The sequence below is a fragment of the Phoxinus phoxinus genome, assembly GCF_949152265.1.
Source record: "Phoxinus phoxinus genome assembly, chromosome: 1".
In the NCBI taxonomy this organism is placed as follows: Eukaryota; Metazoa; Chordata; class Actinopteri; order Cypriniformes; family Leuciscidae; genus Phoxinus; species Phoxinus phoxinus.
The window spans coordinates 50101528-50117893 of NC_136876.1; the positions used below are offsets into that span (position 1 = coordinate 50101528).

Genomic DNA, 16366 nt, shown 5'->3' on the forward strand with positions numbered 1-16366 from the left:
GTAACATGGTAAATCAAGGTAATAAGATAAATCATGGTAAACTATAGTAAATCATGCTAGATTCATGGTAAATCATACTGGAACATGGTAAGTCATGTAAATCATGGTGAATTATGGTAAATCATGCTAGATTCATGGTAAATCATACTGGAACATGGTAAGTCATGTAAATCAAGGTGAATCATATACTAGAACATAGTAAATAATTATACATCATCCTACAACAGGGTAAATCATGGTAAACTTTGATAAATAATGGTACACTATGGTAAATCATGCTAAATGTATGGTCAACTGTGGTAAATTGTACTAGAACGTGGTAAATCATGGTAAACCATCCTAGTACATGGTAAATCATACTAGAATCATGGTAAATCATACTGGAACATGGTGGTAAATCATGATAAATCATACTAGAAAAAGGTAAATCATGGTAATGAGAGGAAGGATTTGCACTCTTTACAGAAGCAATCGTCACGGTCAATCTGCCGGACGCATGCAAAGAACCAGTGCAGAAGCCACCTTTCCAGTAAATACGACTTGTGATTGGACTGTAGTCAGCAGACAGCAAAGCATTGGCCAAGAGCAGAAAGGCCCTCCCTCCAGGCTTTTTTTTAAAGTTGCGAGGTTGCGAAGCTTCATTTGCGCTCAGTCTGAGTTTCAGAGTTTCAGAGCAGAGCTGCGTGACAACGCTGCCAACAATCACGCGAGTCGCAAGCTCGCAACTGTGTGCGCGTATCTCCGCAAAGTGGGTGTTGTAAACTCAGCTCTGAAAAAATAGTCTGCAATAGGAGTGCAAATTTAATGTAATGTAATACGTTTCGCCCTTTCGAACCTCAGTTTTCAGAGTTTCAAAGCTTTTTTTCACCTATTCGCACACCCGTTTTCAGATCACGGGTTTCAAGGTTTCAAATCTGGAAAACAAACTATACAGTGGGAGAACACTGACAAATTTGAAACTCTGGAAAAAAAAATTGCGCAACATCGTAAAAAACGTTTTGCAGTTCTGAAGAAGGAAATCTCAAAAACAACAATGTTTGCAGAGATATTCTTATTTTTTTACATTTTGCAAGCTTGCAAATCTTATTTTTCGATCTTGCAAAACTTTTTTTTTTAAGATTTTGAGTTTTCGAACACTTAGTTTCAACCTTTCAGAACTTTATTTTCAGTTTTGAATCATGGCAGGATATTAATCCCATATTCATCAACCAATCAGATTCATGCATTCAACAGCCCCCGTAGTATAAATTTATATAAATAAGCTTTCTCCACAGAATAAGAACCTGTTAGCTTAGCTTCCAAAAAAAGATGGCTGACACTATTTGTACATTCTGTGAGGGAGATCCCACCCTCTATGGGCAGGTTTAAAACATGCGGATCTAGCGCCTTCTACTGGCTGTAGTTTTTAGTTTCAATTAGAAGCACCTACTTCCTGATGGCTGAGCGTAATGCGCATGCTCAAACTGAGCTTGACGACGTAGATGTGACGTGAGCAACCTGTCTGACAGTTGTCAGTCTTCTAGTTGCTGTGCCGAGAGAAATCTGAATCATTCCCTTTCGAATCTCGCAGAGACGGAGAGCGTTAGTATTAGCTGTCCATGAGCTAGCAGCAGGATACCTCAGTATGTTGACACCACAGTTTGGAGATGTTCAAGAGCGGGAAGGCCTGGGTTGCACTTTTATTTGACATTTCATGCACTTATATGTTCTTACAGTGTACTTACTAGAAAGTACTGGGTAATATAAGGTAACTGCATGGGTTAAGGTTAGGTCACATTCTTACAGGGCTTTTCACACTGCAATTAACCACTGGTTATAGTCATTCTAAACCCCCCTTTTAACCCTGGGTAAAGAAATATTTCACACTTGTAAATTAGAAGTGGGTTTAGCTGGATTAGAGCCGCTTCAGCGCTGTTAACCCCGCATTGCAGTGCCAAACTTGCACAGTGTGAAACGATACAGTGTTAGAATGTTACGGCTAGATACTTAGCAATGGACAGCCAATTGAGTGCCTCAAGTTCACATGCTTTGTATGGTCACAGAAACACTGACACCGAGTCTGAAATCAAATACGTCCCGACTATATAGTATGCAAAAAACTATACGTTAACAGAGCAGTATGTCTGAATACATAGTATTTGAAAAACAGTCAGCGGAAAGTCGCCGGATGACCTACTACTTCTGGCAAGATTCTGAAGTACATACGATGGACACTTTACCCATGAGGCCAAGGGAGAGGTTTTATGAATGGCAGTGAAGCGACGTAACTGGCGCTTGTAGGTCACATTATAATGACAACATGGCGGATGTAGTACGTCCAGATTCCATTCATACTATACACATTCATACAAGGACTACACAATGCATCGTTTCAGCATCAATATCACGATGTGTGCATCTGCGTTAGTCGGTGTTAATTTTGACAGTCAATTTCGTCAACGAAAATAAAAACCAATTTTTAACTAAATAAAAAACAATTTTAAATGACGACAACTATGACGAAAATGTATTGACATTTCGTCAACGAATAAAAAGTAGACGGAAATGTTAGGGAGGGGCGATTGGGGAAGAGATCGTCAGAACTGATTTGCGTTTGTGGTAGATGCGCACATTTGAATTGTAACGTGCTGATTAGGGGTGGAGCCGAACCCGAATACGGTATTCGGAAAGGCACAAATAATGTGTTTTTTACAAATACTTATTTTGAACAAATACTTTAAAAAATATTTGTATTCGGGAACAAACAAAAAACTTTATATAAAACAGCTGCGTTTCCTCATGAGACCGCAGTGCATGCCTGGATGAGTGAGTGAGTGACGGACACAGGCTGCTCCACACAGCAACAGAGAGGGCTCAGCTGAGCGAAAAAACACTTAACTGCATCACTATTTTTGTTGAATAGATTTTTGTAGCTTAACTGGGTTCCTGAGGCAGTTTATAACTTTCGGGAAGCGGAGTTTGATCGGGAGATTATTCCATTACGCTGCATTATTGATGTCTGCAGTCGGGTGCTCTCATGTTCGCTCTGTTTCGCGCGGTAATTTACTGTCTATGGGTAATTTAGACAATAGGCTGTTGACAGAGTAACGTTAATGTTCGGTTAAAAATGCTTGTGTAGTTGTGTCGAATTGTATGCACGTGTGGGAGTTATATGGTACGTTTAAGTTACTCTGTCTTTTGCAGACAGCAAGATGTAGGCTGTAGGCTTCATAATGTTCACAATCGTATTTTATTAGTTGTTGGTTTAACCATGGATGAGGTAATGGGTGTTATGTTATTTTCTTTTAAATTACGTTCCTTGTTTCATTGCTGGATTTATGGAAAAACATCAACCAATATGGCATATCCATAATTATTATAATGGATATAATTCAAGAATACTTACACTATAACGTAAATTAGAAGTGTAACGCAAAAAAAAAAGGATTTTTACGCCTATTTTGAATTTTACTCGAATACAAATACAATTTCCCCCCTCAACAAATACAAATATCGGTTGCTTTGCACACCCCTAGTGCTGATCTACCCGGCGGGACACGAGTTGGCATGCGTTTGATGCATGTCTCATAAATCGTTAAAAAATGTAAACGTCTGGGAGAAAGAGAAGTGCAAACATATCGCTAGATCTGAATAAGATTGACGACGCAAAAGAGCTAGAGCTTTATTCTGTATGTTTTTCTGTGCGAACACACACACACACACGTGACCCGAAGCGTGCAGCCCTGACACACACACGTGACCCGAAGCGTGCAGCCCTGCACATAGACGGCTATACAGAGCTCTCTTTCGCATCTGAATGGACAAATACACACAACATTATGTCTAAATGTCAGTTTTGGAGAGTATTCACGTAAACACAGTCGGTTATGTCTTTACAGAACGTACAGTTGTGAGAATATCGGATGTGCATCACAGTGCAATTGAATCTCCACAAACTTAAAGTGACAGTTCGTAATAAACTTAATGCAGTCTGTACACTTAATATTGATCAAACAACTGCTCTTTAATAGCTTTAATAAGGATTAATTATATTTAATTTATACAAATAAATATACTGTATCTGCTTGAAAGAATAAAGAATGATGCATGTAAGCTAAAGACTGCATAATCATTCATTGAAAAAAAAACTTCTACTTTAGGAGAAGTGTTTTTATTTCATTTTAAGATATTATTTTATGTCACAGTGCTAAATCTGTGTCTGTATTACATGTTCAAATTTTAAAAATGATTCATATTAACAATAGATGTTTTCTACTGGAATATATAATGGGTTTGGACATTTTAGAGAAATTCTAAATTAATGCATTACAATTTAACTAAACTCATTCGATTTTAGTCGACTAAATCTACTGCAGATTTAGTAGACTAAAATCTTATTGTATTTCGTCGACTAAAACTAGACTAAAACAAACAATTCAGATGACTAAAATATGACTAAAACTAAAATGGTATTTTAGTCAAAAGACTATGACTCAAACTAAATAAAAATTTGCTGTCAAAATTAACACTGGCGATAGTCATGGATTGATGGATAGACCTGGATTATTTGGAAAGTTTATAATTTGCACGCTTTTAAGTCGAGTCAGGCATCAAGCGCAAGAGGACTCGTGCGCTGTTTTCTGTGCGCACACACAAAGCCACGCAGACAGCACGCCGAATTCAGTTCCCATTGTCATTCTTTTGAGCTTAAACGGACAGCTTAATGTACCGGCAGCTGTTTGTGATACCAATGCAGGGTTTTTTCTAAATTATGGAATTCACTACCTCTTACACTTTGTTACATCTCATCTATGGCTACCTTTAAGACTCGGCTAAAAACATAAATTGAACATGTACTTTGGATAATGTGGCCATATGTGTTTGCAATGTGTGTGTGGGTGTGTAAATGTATTGTAATGTACAATTTAAAGCAACCTTGAGATACGGAAAGGTGCTATATACATAAAACTTTTTCTAAGTACCTCAATATGTTGAGTTGACAGTTTGGATTCTTCAGTCCAGCAGAGAGCTTCTCCACTCCTGAATCCTGCAGGTCATTGTTACTCATGTCCAGCTCTCTCAGGGGTGAGTTGGCTGATTGTAGAGCTGAAGCCACAATTTCACAGTGCTGACCAGTTAGATTACAGGCTGCTAATCTGCAAAAAGGGAGTACTCTGGTCATAACCCTCATGGAATAAAAATATATTTTCATACATTTATGATCAATATATTAACTAGTTTAAATACATTGAAAAATATATGAAACATATATTGCTTTAAAAGGTAGGGTTGGTCAGAATTGTCTAAACAACTTTTGTTCAAATTTGTTTAAACTGTCTTTATATACCAATACATAATTCAAATGCAAGTACTCTGAAATAGAGTGACTCTAGTGTATTTAATCTTCAATAAGCACAGCTCATTAATTCCATTCAGTCCCATATTACAATATATTATATCATATACAATATCTAAACTATATTTACTATGTTACACTAATGTGTATTAACCTGAGTTACTTTACCTCAATTGAGTTGTTTCTGCCACACAAAGTAATGAGTTAAGTGTATGTGTAAAGTTAATTATTAAGGGTGCAATGTTGAAAACATGTAAAGTCTAATAATTGGTCATAAAAAATTGTTGAGTTCAAAATATTCATAATTCTGAACCAAGTAGTTGCCTAAATTATTTTTGAGTTAAACCAAGACAATATTTTTACAGTATGTGGAAACTGATTGCCTAAACCCCTTACTGCACGCCCCACATTTTGGCAAGTGATGACATACCCAAAATAAAAAGGTTGCTGCTCATAAGTCATTCTGGATAGACACATAATCAACATATATTTAGAAAGATGACACTTGGGAGTTTACATGTCAAGACTCAGAATTACTCAGACTGAATATGGAGTAGGGCTGTCACTTTTGTGAAAAAATCCTTTTCGATTTTTGAGACATAAGTGTTCATTGAATCGATTGTAAAATCGATTTTCCATGTCTAAAGACGTTTCCATTTTCAACGCCAAATATAGGCCAATCCACGGACAACTAACCGGCATTAGGACGAACGTAAAGAGGGCGCTTGAGACGCACAATATTTTTGATGATTTATTGGCATGAAATTTTGTGTACAAATACAAACAGGAGTGTAACATTCTCGAAAAGCAGAGTGGACTGCCATAACATCAATGAAAAACATTACTGCAGGCTTTAGCATGGCTGTTTTCACCATTAGAAATGTCAAACAAATTTCTACGTAGCCTGTAGCCCGAGTCTGTTAGCTATCTGTAGCCTATGCTTGAAATTTTCTAAATACTGGCGACACCTTATGCAGAAGTAGGCTATAATTTGCTGTTATGTGTGTTTATCAGAACCTGCAGTTGCTGTGTGATGCGCGTTCGCTGCGGGCGTATCGTGACAAGCTGGGCACGCTCTGAGAGAAAGCGCGGCATTCGCGGCGCTGTGAGACGACCCATTCATTTCAATGGCTTGCGAGACATTCTGTTTTGTGAAAGCAGCTCTTTTGTTTTTACCTCCAAAACCCACCAACAATTGGTCAGATCTATGCCATTGGACTGTGCGGTTCAATGCCTGAGCCATTCAATAGGCTAAAGATAGCGCGAGACGTTTTGTTGCTGGGTCGACCAAGCGTTGCGCACGCCGCGGTCAAAGTTCAATCGCGCAAATCGCGTTGTATCTGAAGCGGCCAGCACCGCGCATTCTGCGTCCTGAAAGCTGTTAAAATCGATTCCCTATTTTCATTTTCGAAACTTGTGTTGGTTGGTCCGATCGATTGTGCAATCGATTTTCGAACAAAAAGTGACAGCCCTAATATGAAGATATAAAACTTTAAACAAAAATATGAATATGATTTTTAAAATGTATAAAAATATCAATGTTGATGTGGTATAACAACTTGTACCACAATTTAACCACAATTAAAGTGAAGCCACAAGTCGGCTCATGCTTCATTTCAAATCGGAGGATGATATCTCTAATCTCTTCATTATTCTTTTCTTTGTATTCAGCCACTATTAGCCTTTATTCTGGCATCACATGGCTTGCCCATCTACACCACATTGATCCCACTATACATGAATCCACCCATTAACTGAATTATTTCTAGAAAACAAAAAAGTAAGCATATTCTTGGGACCTTATGTGAATTCTTTTAATAAATTAGATTATGGAATAGAATAGGCTAGCTCCTGGCGTAACAGGTGCATTAGAGCAACAATTAGCATCAAGCTACATAACACAATTTTAAAGATTAAAATGACACTTTTACTCAAAATTCACTTTCAAACTACAGTCAAGTGTTTGTATTAACTTCTGAATGCGATCTAATGTGCATTTTAGTCTAATGTGGATGGTTTAAATGTTATGTTAGCCTTTTATATGCAGCTAATCACTACTCCGGCTTAGCATTTATAATGTAAACATCCATTATTGATATGCAAATACCCCTAATCGCATGAAAATCACACACAAACCATATTGTAATTGTGTGTTTATTAGCTTCTTGTTTCATGTGTAGAAATGTTTCTTTGAATTTGTTTTTCATGGAGCTTGGAACAAGGAAGTGTTATTGTGCAATAATCTGGGGCTGTCAGCGATCTTTGTAATAGGGATGTTAACCGATGACCGTTTGACCGATGGTTGACCGTATCAACGTTAACCGATCAAAGTTGTCGGTTAAAAAAAAAAGTGATCTCTAAATTAGGCTATTATAGACAGTGGACTAAACGCTACTACATCTCATCCGATCACCTTGTACCCAAACCATTTCGAAACTAAGGAGCCATTTGTCCTCCGATTACATACAAGCTGATCGGCGCCGAGTTTGCGGGACTCATGTTTCGCGCTGTAGGGGATTTTAAAAAAGTGACATGAGTGGAAGGGCGGCACCGGGGTGTGTGTGTGTGTGTGTGAGCGGGAGGCAGAGCGGCAGAGAGATGCGGCAGAGTTGCGAAATTGCAGGCGCGGCTCGAAATGGCTGTTATTTCAAATAGCGTAGCATATTTTAAACTAACCGGTTAACCGTTTCAACCGGCTTCAACCGGCTAATGAGGCTCGGTGGTCGGTCAAGAAATGTTTTCGTTTTCGCCATCCCTACTTTGTAAGTGAAGGGGTTAAATATCTCAATCGCGTTTTACTCGAATCAGGGAGAACAGGTGCTAAGTCTTACTCATGGCACCACTCTGAATAATTCAGCTACTGTCAGAGGCCAATTCCTCTAAGGGGGGACTTCCTTACACAAGCGGAGGGGTCAATTTGGCATCCCCAACCTAAGTTGTGGTGCCTCCATCTGTGGCCTCTCGACGAGAGCCTTCACGCCTCTCCTGAGAGATCATGAGCACAATCTCCTTTATGCTCAGAAGTGGTCTATCTTTTTTGGCTGGTGCTCAGCCCAGTGCATAGACCTCATATCTTGTGAAATCGCTTCTATTCTGTCATTTTTGCAGGAGCTGTTGAATGACAGACACACCCGTCCACGCTCAAAGTGTACATGGCAGCTATCACGGTGTACCATGCTCCTATGGCTGGCAAGTCGGTTGGGAAACACGACGTGGTGGTCAGATTTCTCAGAGGGGCCAGAAGTCTCGCCCCAACATGGCCCCTTATTCTTCACAGCGCATCTTCCAAACTTGATAAACAGCAGAGGAATGATGAAGCTTTATCTTTGTTTATCAAGGTGATGGGGTGTTTACAGGTTTGCGTGCCTCACATGGACGATTAGCGCATTTATAAACTTGCTGTGCATGGGAGTGGTCACATTTACGATAATGAGCAGAGACGTGAGAAACTGTACCTCTCGTTGAATTCATACAGATTACATAAACTGAGAATATTTGTTTTTGATATGAATGACTTAATTTAAAAGTATTCATCGATTTTCTGTGAATTTTTTTAACGCATTTCAGACAGCAGAAAGTGCACCCTGTTTGTTTTCTTTATTTTACAATACCGTAAAGTTTTGTCGTTATTGTGAGTGTACACAAATAGAAGTAGAAAATGGCTCTGAGGGCAACTTAAATAGGCAGTTCGCTCCGCCCGTTTTGACGGGCTGAAAAGCCATTTGTCTGTGCAGGTGTACAGACGTGAACCAATCAGGCTTCAGTATTTTGGAAAAAACTGATTTTCCCCATAAGCGTCAGGAATAATTCTGACGCAATGCTCATTCCTATTATCTCAGGGAACCAAGGTTACGTTAGTAACCGGAACGTTAGTGTTTAATGGGAAACATTTCAAATGGCAACAGAAAACTTGCCAATTGGCGTGAAGAAGAAACATTTCATTGTTACCTTTACTGTCCAAAAAGTCCATATAGACAAAAATCTTGATAGCAGTCGGCAAATATATAATATGAGGATGAACAATGCAAAAGCCTAAACGTAAACAGGTTGCATGCAGCGTTCGTCCAATCAATGACAATAACACCGCAAATATGCAAATAAGAACATTAACCCAGGGTTTAGGTATGTACAGCATGAAACATCAGTTTATAAATACCCAGGATTAATTGTTAACCCTGGGTAAATTATGATCAGTGTGAAAGTTTACAATGACCCAGGGTTAACAATTTCAAGTGTGAAAAGCCTTCTTGTTTGTCAATAATTAGATATAAGACAGATAGTTCTGGACCTTGATTCTGAATGGTTGAGCCGTGTCCTAAGCCGTAGTAAATCACTCTACAAGGACTCAAGCCATCCAAGCCACATAAAGTTTTCAGTGATCTTATCACGGTTACAGTCCCATAGCATTAAGGCCAAGACTAGTAGGCTCAGAGACAGTTTCTGGTCAACCCTGTTCCTGGAGTACCCACAGCACTGCACATTTTTTAAATTCAACTCATCAGGTAGTTAGTAAAGACTCCAAGACCTCTAATATGTGTGTTAGATAAGAGAGACATTACAAATGTACAGTGCTGGGATGCTCCAGGACCAGGGTTGGGAACAACTGACCTAAGTTAAGATATGTCTTATTTTAATTCATCCTCTCCGCAACTAGATAAAGTGTGATTTCTAGACCAGGAAAAGGAATATATTTTTCTAAAGATGCTCAATCCTTATCCAGTAAATTATGAACGATGGAAAAGTAATGTAAATTCAATGGTTGAAAAGACTGTAATTGCTGAAGAACATTCAGCTTTTAAAACTTCAGAAATTTAATTACTTGGATTTCAATTACAATTACAAATTAAAATAATTATTTTAAATATTTTAATCTGTAGACACTTCAAATTTATGTAAATGAAAAAGCTATTACAGCGCATTTAGCTAAACTATTAGCCTACATGAGAGGTATTATGTTCATATTTAAAATCAGTTGATATTATGTTCATATATTCACACTCACAGAGCTTTTCTGCAGTTCCTCAGGGCAGGTAACAGTCTCCTTTGACTCTCCTTTGATGATGTGATGATGTACTTTTTAAGGTCAAACTCATCCATCACCTCTTCTGACATCAAGATAATGTTTGCCAAAGTTGAACATTGTGCAAGAGAAAGGTTTTTGTTACTTGTTCCAGATTGTAAAAACGCCTGCATTTCTTCAACAAGAGAACTATCCTTCATCTCAATCAAGCACTGTGACAGATTCATCCATATTTCAGGGCTGACATTGTCTTTTGTGTTTTGTGTTTTTTTAAGGTTGTCGATTATTTTCTTGCTGCTCTCTGGGTTGTTCTCTGTGTGAATCAGCACATCCTGTAAGAGTCTCTGATTGGACTCCAGCGAGATGCCATGAAGGAATCGAAGGAAAAGATCCAGGTGTCCATTTTTACTGTTCAAAGCTTCATTCACTGCTCCCTGCAGAAACACATCCAGAGACAGGAACATTTTCAGAACTTCACTGTTCTTGTGTAAATAACAGTAAAACACATACAGTGCTGCAAAAAACTCCTGAAAGCTGAGATGTACAAAACTGTAAACCTTCCTGTGATAAATCACAGATTCCTCCCTAAAGATCTCAGTGCAAATCCCAGAATACACTGAGGCATCCGTGACGTCTATGCCGCACTCAATCAGGTCCTCCTCATAGAACATCACATTGCCCTTCATCAGCTGATTGTAAGCCAGTTCAGCAAGTTTCACAATCACTTCTCTGTTGGACTGCAGGACTTTCTCTGGATCTCTCTCTTCATACTTCTCTGGATCTCTCTCTTCATACTTCTCTGGATCTCTCTCTTCATACTTCTGGTTCCTCATACTAGTTTGAATAAGAAGGAAGTGTATGTACATTTCAGTCAGAGTTTGAGGGATTTCTGCACTGAGATCTTTATTCAGGATGTTTTGAAGCACAGTGGCTGAGATCCAGCAGAAGACGGGTATGTGGCACATGATGTGGAGGCTTCTTGCTCTTCTGATGTGTGAGATGATTCTGCTGGCTTGATGCTCATCACTGATTCTCTTCCTGAAATATTCCTCCTTCTGAGGCTCATTGAATCCCTGAATTTCTGTCACACGGTTGATGTAGTTTGAGGGGATCTGATTGGCTGCTGCTGGTCTGGTAGTGATCCAGATGAGAGCAGAGGGAAGCAGATCTCCTTTCATGAGGTTTGACATCAACACACCCACTGATGAAGTCTCAGTCACATCAGAAACTTTCTCACTGTCTGAAAACATCAGTGTAATTCTGCTTTCATCCAGACCATCAAATATGAACACAACTTTACATTTATTATACATATTTGAGTCCAGATCTAGAAGTTCAGGATGAAAGTCCAGCAGAAGTCTGTGAAGACTGTACTGATGATCTCGAATCAAGTTCAGCTCTCTAAATGGAAGAACAAACATGAAATCTACATCCTGATTGGCTTTTCCCTCGGCCCAGTCCAGAATGAACTTCTGCACAGAGACGGTTTTTCCGATTCCAGCGATGCCTTTAGTAAGAACAGTCTTGATTTTCTCTTTCTTCTCTCTTCTCTTCTCCTCATATCCTAGCTCAGGTGAAGGATCAAAGATGTCATTGCAGTTGATTGGAGGGTCTTGGAGGGTCTTGTAACTTTTCTCCATCTGTAGCACCTCATGTTCTTCATTCACTCCTTCACTCTCTCCCTCTATGATGTACAGCTGTGTGTAAATCCTGTTCAGGAGGGTCTGATTCTCTTCTAGTTTGATTCCCTCAAATAAGCTCTCATACTTGTTCTTCATGCTGGTTTTGTGCTGGTCTTTGACTCTCTGCAGATCATCATGCACTGGCTGGTGAGAATCGAGCTGCAGGGCTGCTTCTGTGTCATGATGACTGATGTGTTTCTGACAGGAGGAGGATGTGCTGGTCTGACAGGACACATCTCTGATCTGGTCAGCTCTCCCACCACTGTAAACACATTAAGAAGACAAACAGAAAAAACAAAAAACAGAAAAGACCTTTGTGAACAAAGAAAATATTTAAACATGTTTAATGTGAAAATCACACCACATGTAGAAATAAGTGTTTTCTCTTTCAGACAAATTTCTATCTATTGTAATGTGATATGATTACATTAGGGGTGTGACGATAACCGCATCACCGCAATATCGCGTTAATGAGATGCGTATTATAATATAAGCGTATTTGCAGAAGAGGACATTTTCTGCGCGTTCGTGCCAGGTCAATGTCCGCAGTAGCTGATAACCTACGGTGTCTATATCGCATTACGAGCTTTCTGAACACGCTTTAGTATCAGTGCTCGTCTCTTTTCTGGCGTTTTGTTAATTACCTCGTTAGTAAAACAATACATCACAAACAACTGGAGCACAGTTTGAATCTCCTCCATACTTATTATAAATGTGGCGCTCAAAACTGATTACTGTCCGTCGCAGACTGAGAGTTTATAATCTAATAATCTTCCCAGTATTTTAGACCGCAATGTAAATGCCGAAAGCAACCGGTCAGGGGCAAAAAAAGTTCCTAGGACAAATAGTTCCGGGTAATTTCGGTGGAAACGCGGCTAAAGTTAACATGTTGGTATCACAGGCATGGGCTAAGTTTGGTTTGAAATGTGCTGGGGACAGAGACGCATTCGGAAGTGCATTTTCAGAAGTGCTGGGTACAATGACCCATACATTTTTTTCCTCAATCGCGCAGGTCATGTTAAGAAAGACGATGTCCTGTAGCTTACTAATGCAAGCTCTCCAAGCTATGCTCTCCACAGAACATTAAATATTAATTTTATTTTATTTTATTTTATGAGGAAAAAACAATGTTACGGACGTGACAGTTCTCGGTTACGGACGTGACCGCTCTGAAATCGGCACTAAAAGATGCTTTAAAACTTCCTCAGACCTCAAACAGAAAGCACAAAGCCTTTCTTTAAAGTGAATTTCGTTTTGTATTAATTGTAATCTTAATTTTAATCTATGTTTCATCAACCAATTGCCTGGATTTAATAAATAATAAGTAAAGGTAAAGCAGAATAGATATAACGCTGGCACAATAACTGGAGCTCGTAAATGAACCGAAACTCAGCATAGCCTACTTGCCTCACAGACCTGAGAAATATATCTATTATCTACAGAACACTTGAAATCATACTTTTAAACAGAACAATTCAAAACGAAAGAAAACGTAATCCGTATGAAATGTGCATTTCTCTCTGCCGCGTTCACTAATTATTATTCAAAAACGTTGTTTAAGTTTAGCCTAATTAATAGTTAATTATTAATATTTACAATTTAATATAATAATAATATAATACTGCTTTAGAATCATTCATTTCCAATGAGCTACAAGCTACATGCGTTCTTGATCGCGTCTGCAGTGTGTGACGCGACCGCGGGATTTTTTTTGGGGGGGGGGCGGGGGGGAGCTAGGTGTAGTAGAGTGGTTGACTGTTAACCGCCAAACCGCGATATTTGTTGCTTCTTCACCGCGGTAGGAAAAAATCCCATACCGTCACAGCCCTAGATTACATATAATTAATTAACATGTAAATGGGGACTGATGACACAGATTGTATAGACCAAGGGGGTAATCCATCCGCCGGAAACTGAAGCCTCCGCGGGCGCCGCCATTGTAGCAGAACTTCACCTGCTGTTAGCATTCCATTGACTCCCATTCATTTTTGCGTCACTTTGACAGCGAATAACTTTACATCTGAAGCGTCCACAGACTCCATTTGTCCATTATTTATTTCTAAAGAAACACGACAATGTATAAAAGGCTCCATTACTTTGTATCTTACGTTATGACTTCGTAGAAGCCGTTTTTGTAAAAAATAGGCTAACGATTGCGTCATACCCACGCGACTCCCTGTCGCACTGTAGAGAAATTACCGTATGGACCGGCGGAGAAGCTCGCAAGCAATCGGGGGGACGTGGAGGCATAAAGTCAAGGGAGAAGCCCATAGAGATTCATAAAGTTGCTCCCGCTGCTAGCTCATTGACAACTAATAATCACGCTCTCCGTCTCTGCGAGATTCGGAAGGGAATGATTCAGATTTCTCTCGGCACAGCTACTAGAAGACCCATGTCACATCTACGTCGTCAGTTTGAGCTTGCGCAGTTCGCCTGGCGATCAGGAAGTGAGTGCTTCAAATCGGGCTTCACTTCTCTCCGTTGAAATCTATGGGGTCGCTGTGTCCATCTTATATACTGTCTATGGTATAGACCCCTTTTCAGTTAATAAACATGATGATGTTTTTTGTGGGCGGAGCTTAGGTGGAGGCAGAACGATCCCTCTGGCCGCTTCACTAACGCTAGTTAGCAAGTTTTGTTAGCTTCTTTTTTAACAATGACTGGAGAAAATCCAATTTTATCTTAATGTGCAAGGTCACGGTCCAGGACTGTGATTGTTATTTTCAAAAGTTAATTTTAATGGACGGAACCAGATTAGCTGACCCGCACACGCTCAGTCAATGCATGGACGATCTGACAGGATTAACGTTAACGCTACCTCCGGTTGAGTGGCCTGATTCTACAGCTACCCGATAGAGAAACTGAGCATACGGAAAACTGAGGGCATATAAATCTTTAGATTATGTGCTTAATGGTCAAGTACAAGACTTGTGTGGTACGATCCGAAGTTCTGCCGAGCCAGCGCCAAGTCCAGAAGACAACAATGTAAAGAGTGACATTACGGTGCAATTTTAATGATGTGAATATTTTGTAGAAATAAAAATTCCAGATACAGCGTATTCATTTTAACTATGTATTTGATTACCCTTTCTTAGTCAGAATCAATCAAAACAATGTATAATCATAGATGATTCACATATAAATCACAATCATTTAGAAAACATGCGATAACATTTCAAATTGGAGCCTGTACTCCGTCGGTTCTTGCACCCAACTACACAACAAGATGACATTTAATAATAATAATTTAAGCTCCTTATTATGTAGTCGAATCTGTGCTGTTTTTGTATTGGCCGCCTCTAGTTTTCACTTTGTTTTGCCGTTTTGCCTTCAGCTAGCGCCGTGACGTAATTGTGACGTCGGCGCAAAAGGGGTCTATACCGATCACATATTTCAGCTGATCAGCTGATATAAATCCTGATTTTTAAAAGTTCTTTCGTATTTTCTCTCACTGTCTGGTTTGAGCAGTCTTGCATTTGTGTGTCATCAACATTTGATTGGCAAGTTAAGAGACAATCAGTCAATTCATATGAAGTTATTATAGGCTGATTCATGGCAGATCGATCAGAATATCCTTACAAAACTTACATTTAGGGGTACACCGAAATTTCGGTGGCCGAAAATGGCATTATCGGTTTCGGGCCGAAATAAAAAAAGCCAGCCGAAAATGTCAACCGAAAATGAATGTCAACACGCACCCTCCCATCCGCGCGCAAGCGCTTGGGTTTCACTCACCGTCGAGCTGTTATCACTCGTCACCCACCCCACCCCTCCGTGCTCAAGCAGGTTTCACTCACGGTCGAGCTGTTTGCACGCGTCTGCACAGATTGAGCATGTCAGCGGTATGGAAGTATTTTAAGGTTTCAGATGAGGACAACCAGCGCCGCCGCTCCCACCATGCGCTGTGCGTAGGGCACCAAGAGCTGAGAGGGCACCAACAAATTGCGTAATGAAAAATCAATAATTATAATGCCGATATTATTACAATACAGACATCCCAAGTCTCCCGGAAGTTCCGGGAGTCTCCCGCATATTGATAGCGGCTCACTGATGCCTGCGAATTAGTTAAAATCTCCGGAATCTAGAGCGAGCGCGCCCGCGAGACAGAGACTGTGCTCCAAACCGTGTAGCGCGTGCACGGCAGAGAGGGAGAGAGAGCAAGAGACCGTGCGCGTGTGCCTCATGAAGCGCATGTAATATAAAATATATATAATATATAAAATATTTTAGGTTTTGTTATGTAACTGTTAGTGGTAATAAAAGTTTGATGATTATTCTATTGGTTTGTGATTTTTCATTTCAGATCCATTAAAAATTAAGCAATATAAA

General features: G+C 39.6%; 1 protein-coding gene across 3 annotated transcripts in view; it reads right to left on the reverse strand.

Annotated features, from left to right (window-relative positions):
- Positions 1-16366, reverse strand: part of LOC307003518 (uncharacterized protein) — a 100571-nt gene that overhangs the window by 60859 nt on the left and 23346 nt on the right. For all 3 annotated transcript variants that reach the window (XM_079622073.1, XM_079622072.1, XM_079622074.1), the window contains 2 exons: positions 10338-12299; positions 4962-5135 (listed from right to left, as the gene is read on the reverse strand). In XM_079622073.1, the coding sequence (XP_079478199.1) occupies positions 4962-5135; positions 10338-12299 (2136 nt within the window). The remainder of the gene's footprint in view (positions 1-4961; positions 5136-10337; positions 12300-16366) is intronic.